The sequence below is a fragment of the Vicia villosa genome, linkage group LG7 (assembly GCF_029867415.1).
Source record: "Vicia villosa cultivar HV-30 ecotype Madison, WI linkage group LG7, Vvil1.0, whole genome shotgun sequence".
Classification (NCBI taxonomy): domain Eukaryota; kingdom Viridiplantae; phylum Streptophyta; class Magnoliopsida; order Fabales; family Fabaceae; genus Vicia; species Vicia villosa.
Genome location: NC_081186.1, coordinates 111,232,366 through 111,246,734, shown reverse-complemented (window position 1 = coordinate 111,246,734; position 14,369 = coordinate 111,232,366). Strand labels below are relative to the sequence as shown.

Below are 14,369 nucleotides of genomic sequence, written 5' to 3'. Positions count from 1 at the left end.
AAAGTGAACAAACACGATTCATGAAGATATCCAGGATTATCATACCATATTTCTAGCATAAAATAGTAATGATCAACTCTATTCGAGTCGTAACATCTCTTTTGGACCATCAATGAGGCTTTTGAGCTATTTAAATGTCTCGTTGTATCTTCAAACATTGTTTCAAAGTCTTTTCCTATTTTCAGCGTCTCATTACCAACTCTCTGTTTTTTGTTTCCTTGTTTCAAATTCCTATTGTTTAAAAAATAGATGCAAATATGTTGTTCGTTATCAATGAAAAATATGTAGATTTCAATGATTTTGATTGTTTTGAACTAAGAAAAATTGTTAACAAACAGAGGTTGAATGTTTACTCTCACATTCTTCATGGCCCCATATACGCTAATATTGTTAAAGAATTTTGGATGAATGCTTCCGTTGTGCCAGCTGGTCATGATAAAGTCATCCAGTCCTATATCAATGACTCTCATTTCTTCATTACTCCATCCTTAACCTTTTTTGCGGTGGAATAACATATAATATAGTTTCTTCATGTCTTAAAATGAAGATATATGGGACATGCTTGAAGAAAGTCATATTATATACCTATTAATACCTTAGAGTTCCTACGTAAAGGGAAATATTATCACCTCAAGATAAGAAGAAATATAGATTCCATCCTAAGGCAAGAAACATTATAGTGAATATTGTTTATTTCAAGGAATTTCTTGAAATTCCTAATTAATCTAATGCCAAAAGAATTTTTTACTTTCTAGATAACACATACAAAGGAGATCAACAATTCAAAGAAGCTAAAGTTGGACGTTTTATTCAACTGTATGATATGTTTAAGATAAAGGACGATGAAGTCATTAAATCCATGTTCTTATGGTGTCAAAATATAGTTTATGGACTTCATGTTATGGATAGGAGCTACACTGCCGCATATCATGTAAAAGGATTCTCAAAAAGTCTTCCTACTTGATGGAGACCCAAAGTTACGATTATCAATGAGGTTAAAGACTTGAAAAAATTGGAACTAGAACAACTCATAAGATCTTTGAAGATTCATGAACTTGAGCTAGATATAGATGAAACTTCAAATAAGCTAAAATAAAATTTCCTTACAGTCTAAGAGTAAATTTGTTGAAGCCAAGGCACTCCGAGCTAAGAAAGTAAAGTCAGGTGATTCGACCTCATATGTTGAAAGATTAAATGATGAAAAACTAGTGTGTCATTAAGAGGATCCAACATATGTGTAAAAGGATAAATGATAGGATCTCTCAACCCTAAAGAAGATCAACATCAAAACCCAACAAAAATGACCATAATGTGTGTTATGGTTGTAACTAATCTAGATACTTTGAGAGTGATTGCCTAAAATTTCAAAAGGAAAAACCTAAAGGTGGTAACTCTAAATTTAGTAAGAAGAAGGGTATCATGGAGACATTGAATGACTCTGAATAGGGATAGAATTATCAACAAGCTAATGTAGTACTAGTGGTTACAACCTCTGATAGTGAGCAAAACATAGATGAAGAAGTAAAAGATGACGTATTTACTAACTTGTCTAGATCTAAATTAAAATATAACTTGAAAGATATATTTAACAAATGCAGTTTCGACATATAACTTGAAATGTATATTGAGAAAATAAATCTTTTAAATCAGACCATATTGTGCTACAATTTCAACTTACAAAATACTAGGACGAATCTTAGTTGAAATTGGATTAAGAATCTGACTAGCAACTAATTCATTGGGTCGTTCCCATGTAGGAATGTTGTCTTTATTTTTTGGAATGTTAATTGACCCATCAACAAAACCAAGTTTGTTTTTTGCATAAAGTATCATTGTCACTGCATGACTCCATGAACCGTAGTTATCACCTGTAAGTAAAGGGGTGACAAGAATATTTGAAGGATTATATGAATGATGAATAACACATGGATCTCTGTTTGAGGTTGTTGTGGAGGGATCAGTGAGGGGAGGGTTTGTAGAAGAAAAATAATAAATTGTTGGAATTGGAATATCATATGTGGTGGCAAATAAAAACCAAGGTGTTTATAAAAATGGAGGAAAAACAAATGATACCATATAAAAAAAGGAATGGATTGATATGTTTTTATTCATGTAATTTGCTCAATATGTATGTATACAACAAATCTTTGCAATAAAAGTCTAGTCTATTATTTGCCTAAAATGAAAAAACTATTTAAATACAATTAAACATATTTAAATATAATTGATATGCTTAAATACAATTAAACTTATTTTAATAAAATGATACCCTCATTAATTTTATAATATACTCCTAAGAGGTAAAGAGTGGCGACTTCGTTATAGCACTCAAGTGCTCTCAAGTGTCATTGTGGCATTGAGGATAATATTGAATCTTTGACACTGCCATCTGATGTTCCTCTTGATCTCAATTGTAGATATGCATTTCTTAGTCACCTATAAAAATTATAATTCGCCATAAGTTTCTTTGTTGCTCATTTTGCTGCAAAGCTTTTTATCTCCACTTCTCCCTATATTTATGCTCTGTAAGTGGTCTGTTGTTTGTTTCTTTTGTCCCTTTACTCTCGCACTTAGACAACATTTCTCGTTTTTGGTAATTCAGTCTTTTGTCCATTCGACTTGATTCTACAACTTTCCGAAGGTAGAAATTAATTACAAGACCAACTCAATACTTAAAAAGAGAAAAATAATTTCCCTTTTATTTTTACCAAAATTATCCTATGAAACAATGCCCTAATATGCTATCTTTGCCAAATACATTATAGTAAAACATAATTTTCATATTCACTCACTTTCTTTATCTTTACAATGAAAACTAGATTTAACAACATATAAAATCTCTTCAAACAATTTCTTTACCGACACATTTTTTCTCCAATTCCATTTCCAAAACCAATATCCATTACTTTACTTCCCCAATATTAAAAAAGGTTGTTAACGTTTTATAAACTATAACTCAAATCATATTCACATTCAATGCATATAACAAATTTTAGTTTGCAAAAAGAAGTTTGAAGCGAGAGATGAAAGCTACTTGCTCATATTACTTTCATGACAATGATAAATGCATTACTATATAAACATGTAAACATTCCTTTCTTGATCAATTTATCAATGTAGAAATGAATTTCTATGATATATATCAACAACCATTTCTTGCTTCTACATTCCTTTCAACCTTAGAGAAAAGCTATTAGGTTGTCTCTTTTTAGAAAAAGTAAATTGAAGTTCATCAATGGATAACTGTTTATGTTAGTTGAAGAATTTAGTTTCTATGATATGCATCAACAACCATTTCCCACTTTTTCATTCCTATCAACCTCAGAGAAAAGCTACTAGGTTTTTTCTTCTTAACAAAAATAAATTGAAGTTCAACAATGGATAATTGTTTAAGCCAGTTGAAGATGATCATGTTGGACATGTGACTTCACCCATAAGAGAAGGAGGGGTGAATTGTGTGTTTCAGAAAAACTTGAGTTTGAAAAAAAATTGGATCAAAATTTATGTTTTGAAAATATTTTTGAAAAAGGTATATAATTAAGCAGCGGAAAAATAAAATTGAAGAAGTTAAAGTGCAAAAAATAAAGAGCTAAAGGAAGAGAGAAGACACCAAGGAATCATAAAGGTTCAATCCAAAACAACTTAATCCTGTCCCCAAGATTTGATTTTGAGAGTATCCAATAAACTTAAGAGTTTTTAGTAGGATGAGCTCTCAAACCTCATTATATAAGGAAAATGAAGTTTATGGCTAACTTCCAACCAAAGAACAAAACAAGGAGTGAAGCGATGAGTCTTCCTTCCAAATAATGGATCAGAGTGGTTAATGTCTTTTCCACAAGAAACTTGGAGCAGTTAGTATTCAAGATTTCAAAAAGATATTTTATCATGAGATAATCTTAAACCACGAAAGCTTTTAACATAGGTTGAACTTGCAAATTGAAACTTGATTTTATACCGGAGTAACCAAGAGCCTATGAGATTTTAGCACAAACTATTCTCAAACCTAAACAAGCTTTTATCATGGACTAAGCTTTAACCTAAACTTGGTTTAATCGTAGGCTAACCAATAACCCATGAGATTTTAGTACAGACTATTCTCGAACCTTTGAAAGCTTTTGTACGTGTTGAAATTTCGAACCTAAATAAAGAGTTGATCACACAATCCCCAAACCAAAACTTTTTAACGGGCTTAGCTTCAAACCCACACAAATAATTCCTAAGTGGATAAAATCTTTAACCAATGTAAAAACAAAACTTCCTTCGTAAACTTACAAAACGACCCTTCCTGAGTTACAACTTCATCACTTGTAAAATGACGTTCTCGATAAGTAGTAAGGCTAAACTTTTAGTGAGATAAAGTAAATAAACATATTTTTTAGAGGGAGAGTGAGAAGTGATAAATGAAGTCATGTTTGTGGATGTGAAAATATGTTGGAAGGTACCTCTATTTATAGGCTAGAGGACCACGAAAAAGGAAAATTTTTTAGGGCCATTTATGACTTGCCAATCGATTGGCAACATGCACCAATCGATTAGTAGGCCTAAATTAATCGATTAATAAGCTCAAAAAGGAAATAAGATATATTTAGTTGTTGTCCATCATTAAGGCTCTATTCAAATTGTTTAGGGTGTGTTTTTGAACTATTCCAATCAATTAGAAGAAGTGTCAATTAATTGGTAAGAGGAAAAACTTGCTCTTGGCTTTTCTGACAGGTGCCGACTCATCTAGCACGACTTCAAGGCATTTTTGGAAATGTTTTTTTAAGAAAAACAAGTTTGAAAACTTGTTTGTGTGTGATTTTCCATGCACTTTTACAAGAATGTCGTTATACTTTTATAATATGTTCACTCAGATGTATCGAGGTATGACTTTCATACACTTCAAGACATGTTAGTTGCTTTATCTTTGTAAACACTTTCTTGAGATCACTTGAGATGAAGCTTGATTTTGGTTTCGCTTGGTTTCCATCATCAGAGAGTCAAGTCCATCAAACCCTAATAATTTGATTTTCATCTTTAATCGCTTTATTTGTTTACTTTAGTTATTGTCATCAAGGACTAGTTGTCATCATTAGACACTAATTCTCACCATCAAAAGTTGTTGTCCTCATTAAAGGAATATCACCTATAATTAACCTACAAAACAATATTCCTTATTTCTCCCTTTTTGATGATAACAACACATCTCTCAGGGAGGTGGTAAAGAAATAAACACAAGTATTTGGAGTAATCAAACTCTCTCTCAATTAAGTAAAAAATATAATCTACTTCCTGTGAGAGTATATTTTTCCTTCTTTGTCAAAATAAAAAAGACGGTTAAATATGCATTACAATATTTTAAATATGAAAACACAGACAAATAAGAATTTTGTAAAATATATGATGAACTATAAAGCTTATCATTCTAATATTCCACCAAACATAGGAGGTTTAATTGATTAAGAAGTATTGATCCTTGTTGTTTGAATGATCAATCATATTTTTCTCAAAAATATTTTATATTACATTTGTTAAGTACTTAAATAAGAGATTGGAGTTATTATATCAACTAAAGATAATAAAAACATAAGAAAATGTGACTTTTAACTGTGTTTGCTTATTAAAACTTTTAATTTTTGTTTTGTAGTACTTCAATTTTGTCCAAATAATTAAAAAAATTTCAAAAAAATATGAATATAATCTTTATTTTTAATTGATTGGTATCTTTTATAATTTTAGTCAAAATTCTAAAAAAAAAAAATCAAATTGAAAGTTGTATTTATTTATAGTTTAAATTTCAAAAACAAATAACATTTATTGTTATTTTCTTTTACTATAATTGTTTATTTCCTCTAAGAGTCTTTATCATATTTTTCTCTACAAATTTTCTATTTAAAAAATAGAAAAGAAACTTCAAATACAAATCACACAAGAGTCAAAAGAAGTCACTATCCCATTTTGGTAGATTTTTATTTTCTTTCCATAAATTTCAATTTCATTCATCAACCTCAAATTTTTGTTTTCTTATTCACCCACCATTTTCTTTCTAACCCCCTCTCTCTCTCTCTCTCTGTAATTCTCTTCACTGTTACTCTCACACACTTCTCTTCTCTCTCTGTCTCTACAGTAAATATCATTTTCCACCCTTTTCAAAAATATCTCTCTTTCTCTCTCTCTCTGCTTAAACCTCAATTCTCTTATTCTCATTCCTCACTCTTCAAATTTCAAACCCCACTTCTCAAAATTCCCAAAGTTTCAATCTTTTCTACTGATGTTTACTTTTCAAGCTAGTTTAGTTTGAAATTGGTGGTGGGGTTTTCGGTTTTCTCAATTTGTCGAAATAAAAACTGTTTTTTTTATTTTGTTTTTTTATCTGGGGTTGCAGATTCAAGAAGGGGTGTGAGGTAAATTTTTTTTCTCTTTCAGATCTTCATTACCCTTTTTGTGTTTATGTATTTGGGTGGTTCTATGTTGTCTTGTAGCTTAAAAAGTTTGTTCCTTTGAAGGAAATTTTGAATTGGGTCAATCTAGTTTTTGTTCTATAATCTTCATTATCAATTTAGATCTGGTTTGTTTCAAGTTTTGTTTTTATCTACTTGCTTAAAATTTTCTGTTTTTTTACTTGAGATTCAAAAGGGTTGTTTTTGTTTATCTGTTTTCAATGGAGGTACTTAGTATTCATTTTACATGCTTATAGGAAACTTCATTTTCTTTATCATAGGAGAATCTGTCTTCTGTATAATGTAGAACATACTATTTTTGTGATTTTTAATGATATGGAACATTGCTTATTGAAGCGGCGCGGTTTATGGTTCTCTCGTGTTTTTGTTGTTACAGATTCGATTTGTTTATACATGGTGGTGTCTTAGAGATTTATTCAACCAATATTGGATTCAGAGGAAGTTAGTGTTTACTCGAAATTCCCAAAAGACATGCAGTCAACCTTCTTTCTGCTGAAATGAAGAACTTGCAGGTTTTCCCGTCACGTGTTTTGCATATATCGTTTGAAATATCAACAACTAGTGATCAACATTCTTGTTCTACTGTATATTGCCCCAATTTGCCGACAATACTAATAGTAGAAATGAATAAATCATCAATCTAGTCCCTAAAGTATACAAAATCCGGCAATTTTGTCCGTAAACCATATGCAAATTTGTCAATTTGGTCTTGAATATCTTAATAGCAAAGACTAAATTGACGAATTTTATATACTTTAGGGACTAAATTGGGGAAATATTGTTACTTTATGGACTATATTGATGGTTTATTCTAATATAAATGCATGATATTGTTCCTAGGAATATCTAGTTTTAACGGTCTACTTCTTGTATGGAAACTACTTAATTCAATCAACATATATATTTTCCATCAATTTGCCGAACTTGTAACACCAAAGACGAAAACATCATTGATTCTATTGCATTTTTCGATATTACAGAATGTTTCCTCACTTTCAGCTCTCATGGTGACGCAAACTCTGATTATCTAGATCTGTTTCTTAACACTTTTCGCTGCTTGCAATATTGTAATTAATCTAAATGCAACTTTTATGAATTTGTAGAGCACAGAAGAATTACAGTCATCAGCTCAAGCTTCGCACGAGCCCAAGAGCGAACCACCTAACAATCACACAACCGATGCTCCCGTTGCAGACTCAGGGTCCGCATCTGCTTCAAGCAATGATAGCAAAAAAGTTTCGCGGCAGGATATTGAGCTTGTAAGAATATCGTAGTCATTTACTAAAACACTTGACTAGTTTTCTATAATTGTCTACTTTTTTGTTTACTTCCTTTGTCTTGTGGATTGGATAACTTATTCTGTTTATTCGAAAAACTTTTTTAGGTCCAGAATTTGATAGAACGTTGCCTGCAATTATATATGAATAAAGATGAAGTCGTTAAAACACTGCTGACTCGGGCAAAGATAGATCCCGGATTTACAACTCTTGGTAGGTATCTTTAGGTTTCTCTGTCATGTCATTTATATATTGCATTCCAATTAAAGATCAATTATCTATTGCATATGTTATTCGCCGAAAAATCTTTATACATTTAGGTCCTGTTTGGATAAATAGTTAAGTCAAACGCTTATCATATAAGTGTGTATGTATACATTGACACATTGTTTCTATAATAAAAGATCAATTAAAAAGTCTAACTGTTTATATATAAGCTATGAAAATCAGCTTTAAACAGCTTATGGACGTGTGACTCGTTCTGTAAGCTGTTTCAAACAATTTTACAAGTACTTATGCCAGTAGGTGAGCTTAAATATCCAAACAGGCTGATTTGTTGTGTCTTATTTAAATAACTCGATTGTTGTAACATATTTCTTTTATTACACCAATGAATGGCTTTGCATTTTTATAATTTCCTTCACATTGCTTTGTAATTGTTGCTTTTATTAATTCAGTGTGGCAGAAGTTGGAAGAAGAGAATGCTGATTTCTTCAGAGCCTATTATGTTAGACTAAAATTGAAAAAGCAGATACTTTTATTCAATCACTTGCTTGAACATCAATGTCATCTAATGAAGTATCCCATGCCTCCAAAGGTTCCATTGGCTCCAATACAAAATGGAATCCATCCTATGCCTGGTAAATTCTTACCCCTCTCATCATGTATAATGTATAGATTGAAGTTCTTTAAAACTATGAAGACTTGATAACATATAATATCATTGAAATATTTTGAGTTGCTATCAATAAGAGGTCAATAATCTTTAGGCCATGTTTGAATAAACAAAATCTTAAAATGTGTGGGTTGGGCCTAACTCACTCCTACAAAACTGGTTTGTAAGGGAAGATTGTCCCCATTTCTAAACATATATTGTGACCATATCCTTTTCAATGTGAAACTCTTCAACACACTCCCTCCGCCCATGATTAGACATCTGGAGCGTGGATACAAATGGTAGGTGGTCCAATTGCGTAAACTTGATAGAAGGTGGCCCAATAGATATTGGATAGGCTCTGATACCATCTTATAATGTGTGAGTTGTGCCTAACTCATCCCTACAAAACCAGCTTGTAAAGTGAGAATTGCCCCTACTTATAAACATATAAAGACCATATCCTTTTCAATTTGGGACTCTTCAACACAACTTAACTTAATGCTGTTAGCATAAACATTTATTATGTATAAGCTATTTCCTTAACAAAAGATAAAATAGTGTAAACTGTTTTCATGAACGCGTGTGGGTAAAGAAGCTAGTTCATGAGAGTATGATTCGTTTTGGATCATGGAATATAGGCACACTTACAAAAAAGTCTATGGAAATAGTGGATACTATGGTTAGGAGGAAGATCAATTTCATGTGCCTACAATAAAACTAAGTGGGCATGTGAAAAGGAGAGAGAATTAGACAACTCGGGATTTAAGCTTTGCTACATTGGAAAAATTAGATCAAGAAATGAGGTGGGGATTATTGTGGACAAGGAGTGAAAGAAGGACATTGTGGATGTGAAAAGAGTAGGAGATTGAATCACAGCCTTGAAATTTGTGATGGAACACGACACATTTAATGTTATTAGTGCTTGCGCACCTTAGGTTGGATTAGCATAACACTTTAAGGTAAAATTTTGGGAGGATTTAGAAAGATTACTTCAGGATATACCCCAAGGAGAGAAGTTTTTTCTAGGAGAAATTATAAATGGAATGTAGGGAGAGTAACAAGAGGTTTTGAGGGCGTGCATTGGGGTATAGTATTGGGGAGGTAAATCCATCTTGGAGTTTTTCGGCTTTTGATCTTACTATAATTAATACTTGATTTAGGAAAAGAGATGAGCATTTTATCACATATAAGAGCGGTGTGACATGTTTTCAGATAGGTTTCTTTCTTATTAGGAAATCAGATAAAAAGTTTTGCTTAGATTGTAAAGTTATTCCGAGAGAGAGCTTGACTATCCAACATAGAGTATTGATTATGGATATAACAATCAAGAGGAGGGCAAAGAGAAGAAGTCACATGGGAGTGCAACAAATCAAGGGATGATATTTTAAGGGTGAAAAACAAGGAAATTTCTAACACAAGATCTTGGAGGGAGAGTTTAGACAACCATAAGGAAGTGCAAATGATATATCGAGTAAGATGGTCCAAGAGATTAGAAAAGTAGTTAAAGAGATGTTGGGGGAATTGAAGGGTTTTGGGTCTAGGGATAAAGAATTGTGGTGGTGGAATGAAAGTGTTCGGAGTAAAGTTAGAGTAAAAAAAGATTATTTTAAAGAATGGTCTAGGTATAAAAATGCCGAAACTTGAGAAAAATATAAGAAAACTAAGAACGAGACTAAGAAGGTGGTGAGTGAAGGAAGAATTCATGTCTTTGACGGATTATAACAATCTTTAGGAAGCAAAGAGGGAGAGAAATCTATGTATAGACTTGCTAAGGGAAGGGAAAGAAAGACGGGATTTGGATCAAGTGTGTTAAAGATGAATAAGCCAAATTCTTGATTCAAGAAAAGGATATAAAGGATAACTGGAAGACGTATTTCTACAATTTATTTAATGAAGGATATGATATCTCCATGGAAGTAATCTATCTACTACGACGTGTGATTGAGCGGTATCAGGTGGACCAACAAGATTTGCACTTAATTTTTATTGACTTGAAGGTGTATGATAGAGTGCCTAGAGAGATTTGTGGAAAGCCTTAGAGAAGAAAGGGGTTACAATTTCATATATTCAACCTATACATTATATGTATGAAAAGGTATCGATTACTGTGCAGACACAGGGTGAAGAGACGAGCAATTTTCTCATTACAATAGGTTTGCATCAAGGTTCAACCCTAAATCCCTACTTTTTTACTTTAATTTTGGATGTACTCACGAAACACATCCAAAAGGTAGCAAAGAGATGCATGTTTTTTGCAGATGATATAGTCCTACTTAGAGAGTCGAAGGAAGATTTAAATGAGATGTTGGAGACTTGAAGACGAGTTTTAGAAACACATGGCTTTTGCCTAAGCAGAAGTAAGACGAAGTATAAGAAATGTAAGTTCAGCAAAAAGAGAAGCATTTCTAACCTAGAGGTGAAAGCGGGAGACCATATCATCCCACGCGGTTTAAATATCTGGGGTCCGTTATACAAAATGATAGAGGAAATATAAGAGGATGTAAAACCATCAAATTCAAGCCGGTGGCTAAAATAGAGGAGGACTTTATGGGTTTTATGTGACACAAAAGTACCACTCAAGCTGAAGGGAAAAATTTATCGAACAGTGACAAGACTTCGATGTTGTACAAGACAACATGTTGGGCGATTTAGAATCAACATGAGAATAAAGTAACTGTAACAGAGATGAGGATGTTGCAATGAATGTGTCGTAATACTAGACAAGATAAGATTAGAAAAGACAATATTAGAGAGTGTTAGGATAACAACTATAGTAGAAAAGATGGTGGATTATCGACTTAGTTTGTTTGGGCATGAAGAGGGAACACCTGTAGATTTTGAGGTTAGGAGAGTAGATCAGACGAAGAAAAGTCAAACAATTAAAGGTAGACGGAGGACTTAAAAAAACTATAAGAGAAGCTTGAGATTAACGAATTGGATACAAATATGATATAAGATAGAATATTGTGGTAGAATTTGATCCATGTAGCCGACCTCACTTAGTGGGATAAGGCTTGATTGTTGTTGTATAAGCTGTTTTCGTAAGTTGTCCTGAAGAGTTTATCCAACATGTCGTAAGCTGTTTTTCATAAGCTCTCTCAAATAATCTCAAACATGCGTATGCTAGTAGATTAACTTATACAATTCAATCCAAAACAAGCTTTCCCTTGCTATTTTCTACTTATCCAAATTTAGCTCGACTAATATCGACCTCAAAATGGATCCAAAGTAGAACTATTCCCATTTTTAGTAATTTGAATAAAATATTAAATCTCTTACCCTTTTTTTTTTAATATTATTATCAAATTAAACTTTTTAAAATATCCAACTATATTGCAATTACGGAAACTTCTTGATTATATTAAAATGAACTAATCAGTAACCTAATATTTTTTATAACTTCTCCATTATTCTTTAACACCATTTATTTGCAGTGCAGTCAACAATCTACCTATGGGATATCCTGTGCTACAACAGCATCCTATGCCAGCAGCAGGTCAACCTCATATAGACTCCATGGGTATATCAAGTTGTCACGTCGTTAATGGAGTCCCTGCACCGAGCAATTTTCATCCTATTCGTATGAATTCTGGGAACGAGTGAGTACTTAGCATAACTCATTCTGATTATCATCTTTTATTTTATTCATACATCAGACAATATTACCGTTACGAATGAATGTGGAGTACTTAGCATAATTCATTTGTTTTTTATTGAAGTATGGTGATGGACCATAGTGTGCCTGATATGGCTCCCATGATTCAACAAAACGGCACAATGTCATCCGTCTCAGAAATGCCAGTGAGTCCAACATCAGTAGCATCGAGTGGTCATTTCCCCTTCACCGCATCCGAAATATCAGGAATGGGCACAGACGCATCCGTTCTCGATTCAGCATTTACATCCGACGTGGCAAGTTCAGTAGGACTACAGCTGGCACAAGATGGCGGAAACGGAATTTCTCGATCTCTGGATCAAATTCAATGGAATTTTAGCCTATCAGATTTAACCGCAGATTTACCAAACTTGGGAGGTAATTTCATATCAAGATCTTCTTTAAGATATATCGTAAAGTTTGCCAGATATTTACAACTGCGTTTGCAAATTGCAGATCTAGGAGCTTTGGGAAACTATCCGGGTTCGCCGTTTTTGCCATCTGATTCAGACATGTTGCTTGAATCTCCCGATCAACAGGATATAGGTAGTTCTAAACCGCACCACGTTTGAATAAAATAAACAACTTAATTAAGCGCTTACGGAAAAAAAAATACTAACAATGTTTTTTTTGTTGTTAATTTCAGTGGATGACTTCTTTGTTAATTCTGATCCTCCATGCTCTCAATCAGATGAGGAGAAATCTTAATCTTTAAGGGAAAGGAAGGGAAGTTGTTTGATCCACATTAATTGATAGATTAGGGAGACAAATTAGGATTAATAAATGTCATTTAGGTTACTTGGGATACAAGTTTTACTGTCACCTAAGTGTAGACAGAGCCTTATCTGAATTACATATTTCATTTCATCAATGTGGAAATAGAATGTCTAGGATTGTAATTCATTTCATGCATTTGGATATATATAATTGCTTGGATCATTGTCACTGCCTGGTGAATTTCATGATAAATGCTTAAGGATAATGTTTCACACACTTCAATTTTGGAGGATTTTACAGGTTTATTGATTGATATTACAAGTCAATGAATATTTACTAACTTTATTTTCTGAAGAATAAATTTGATGATTTTCATCTAAAATGCATTGAGTTGAAATTAATGTTGTTTTGAGAATATTTTTTTGTTTATATTGATTTTTATCTTTAACATTCATGAAAAGTTTTTAAGCTCTAACAAAATTGAACATCTCATTTCTTGTGTTTTTCTCACCTTCAGTTATTATGAGAGTCCAAATCTCTTATTTGAACACTTAATCATGTAAGAATAAAGATCATTTAGAAATAATGGTTGAACATGAAAATTCTGATAATGAAGAGAGCAATACTTTTTACTCAATAAAATTTTCAATGTTTGATGGTGAAAATTTTGATTACTAGAAGAACAAACTTAGTTGTTTTCTCATATCTCAAAATTTGAAACTTTGAGAATTGGTATTGAAAGGTTACAGAACACCTACAAAAGCTGACAACAAGTTATTAAAAAGTATGTACATGAATCATGCGTAGAAAAAGGCATAGGCATTCAAGATGTATCACAAGGCCATGTGTGTTGGACATATGACTCTATTTATAATAGAGGGGTAAATTGTGGAGGTTTGAAAGAACATTGATTGAAAGCAAAACCATTTTGAAAATTAGAGTTTGAAAACATTTGTTAAAACAAACAATTATATAAGCAACGGAAAACTAATAATGGAAAAATAGAGGAAAGAGAATAATGGTAAATTAAAAGAGATAAGGGAAAAAGTAACGACACCGGAGATTTATATAGGTTGGGCCTAATAATTTGGTCTAGTCCTGTCACAAATAATTCTTTTTAAGAGTATTTTGAGAGTTTTTAGAAGCATGTGTCCAAAAAAAAAGCATTAGAAGGATGTGTCCAAAAAAAAAGCAAACAGATGATTTTATTGTATACATTTTTTTTGTTTAAATATTTAAACACATGTGTTTATGATTAAAAATTCTTACACCCTCTATTGAGTGATATTTGTAAACATCTTATCAACAATTTGTTTCTTTGATTTCAATTCCTCAAAGGTTAGGGGTTAGGGGTTGTAAGCCATATTATTTGAGATGACAAAGAGATCAAATTGGGATTAGTT

General features: G+C 32.2%; 1 protein-coding gene across 2 annotated transcripts; it reads left to right on the top strand.

Moving 5' to 3' along the window:
• The first annotated feature begins 5,987 nt into the window (after nt 1-5,987).
• Nucleotides 5,988-13,287, top strand: LOC131616539 (uncharacterized). 2 transcript variants are annotated; one of them, XM_058887899.1, is made up of 9 exons: nt 5,993-6,383; nt 6,817-6,952; nt 7,544-7,699; nt 7,825-7,930; nt 8,395-8,577; nt 12,034-12,193; nt 12,314-12,627; nt 12,706-12,795; nt 12,896-13,287. In XM_058887899.1, exons 2-9 carry the CDS (start codon nt 6,938-6,940, stop codon nt 12,955-12,957), a joined length of 1,086 nt encoding a protein of 361 aa, XP_058743882.1. In that variant the 5' UTR covers nt 5,993-6,383; nt 6,817-6,937; the 3' UTR covers nt 12,958-13,287. The 2 variants fall into 2 exon arrangements, with proteins under 2 accessions (XP_058743881.1, XP_058743882.1); XM_058887898.1 differs by having other exon boundaries at nt 5,988-6,383; nt 12,314-12,795.
• Nucleotides 13,288-14,369: the final 1,082 nt, after the last annotated feature.

Bases quoted from the DNA above. Each gene is read 5' to 3' on its own strand.
- LOC131616539 (XM_058887898.1), top strand. The intron at 7,700-7,824 runs GTAAGAATATCG...AAACTTTTTTAG, and splicing joins CGCGGCAGGATATTGAGCTT to GTCCAGAATTTGATAGAACG. The intron at 7,931-8,394 runs GTAGGTATCTTT...TTATTAATTCAG, and splicing joins TCCCGGATTTACAACTCTTG to TGTGGCAGAAGTTGGAAGAA.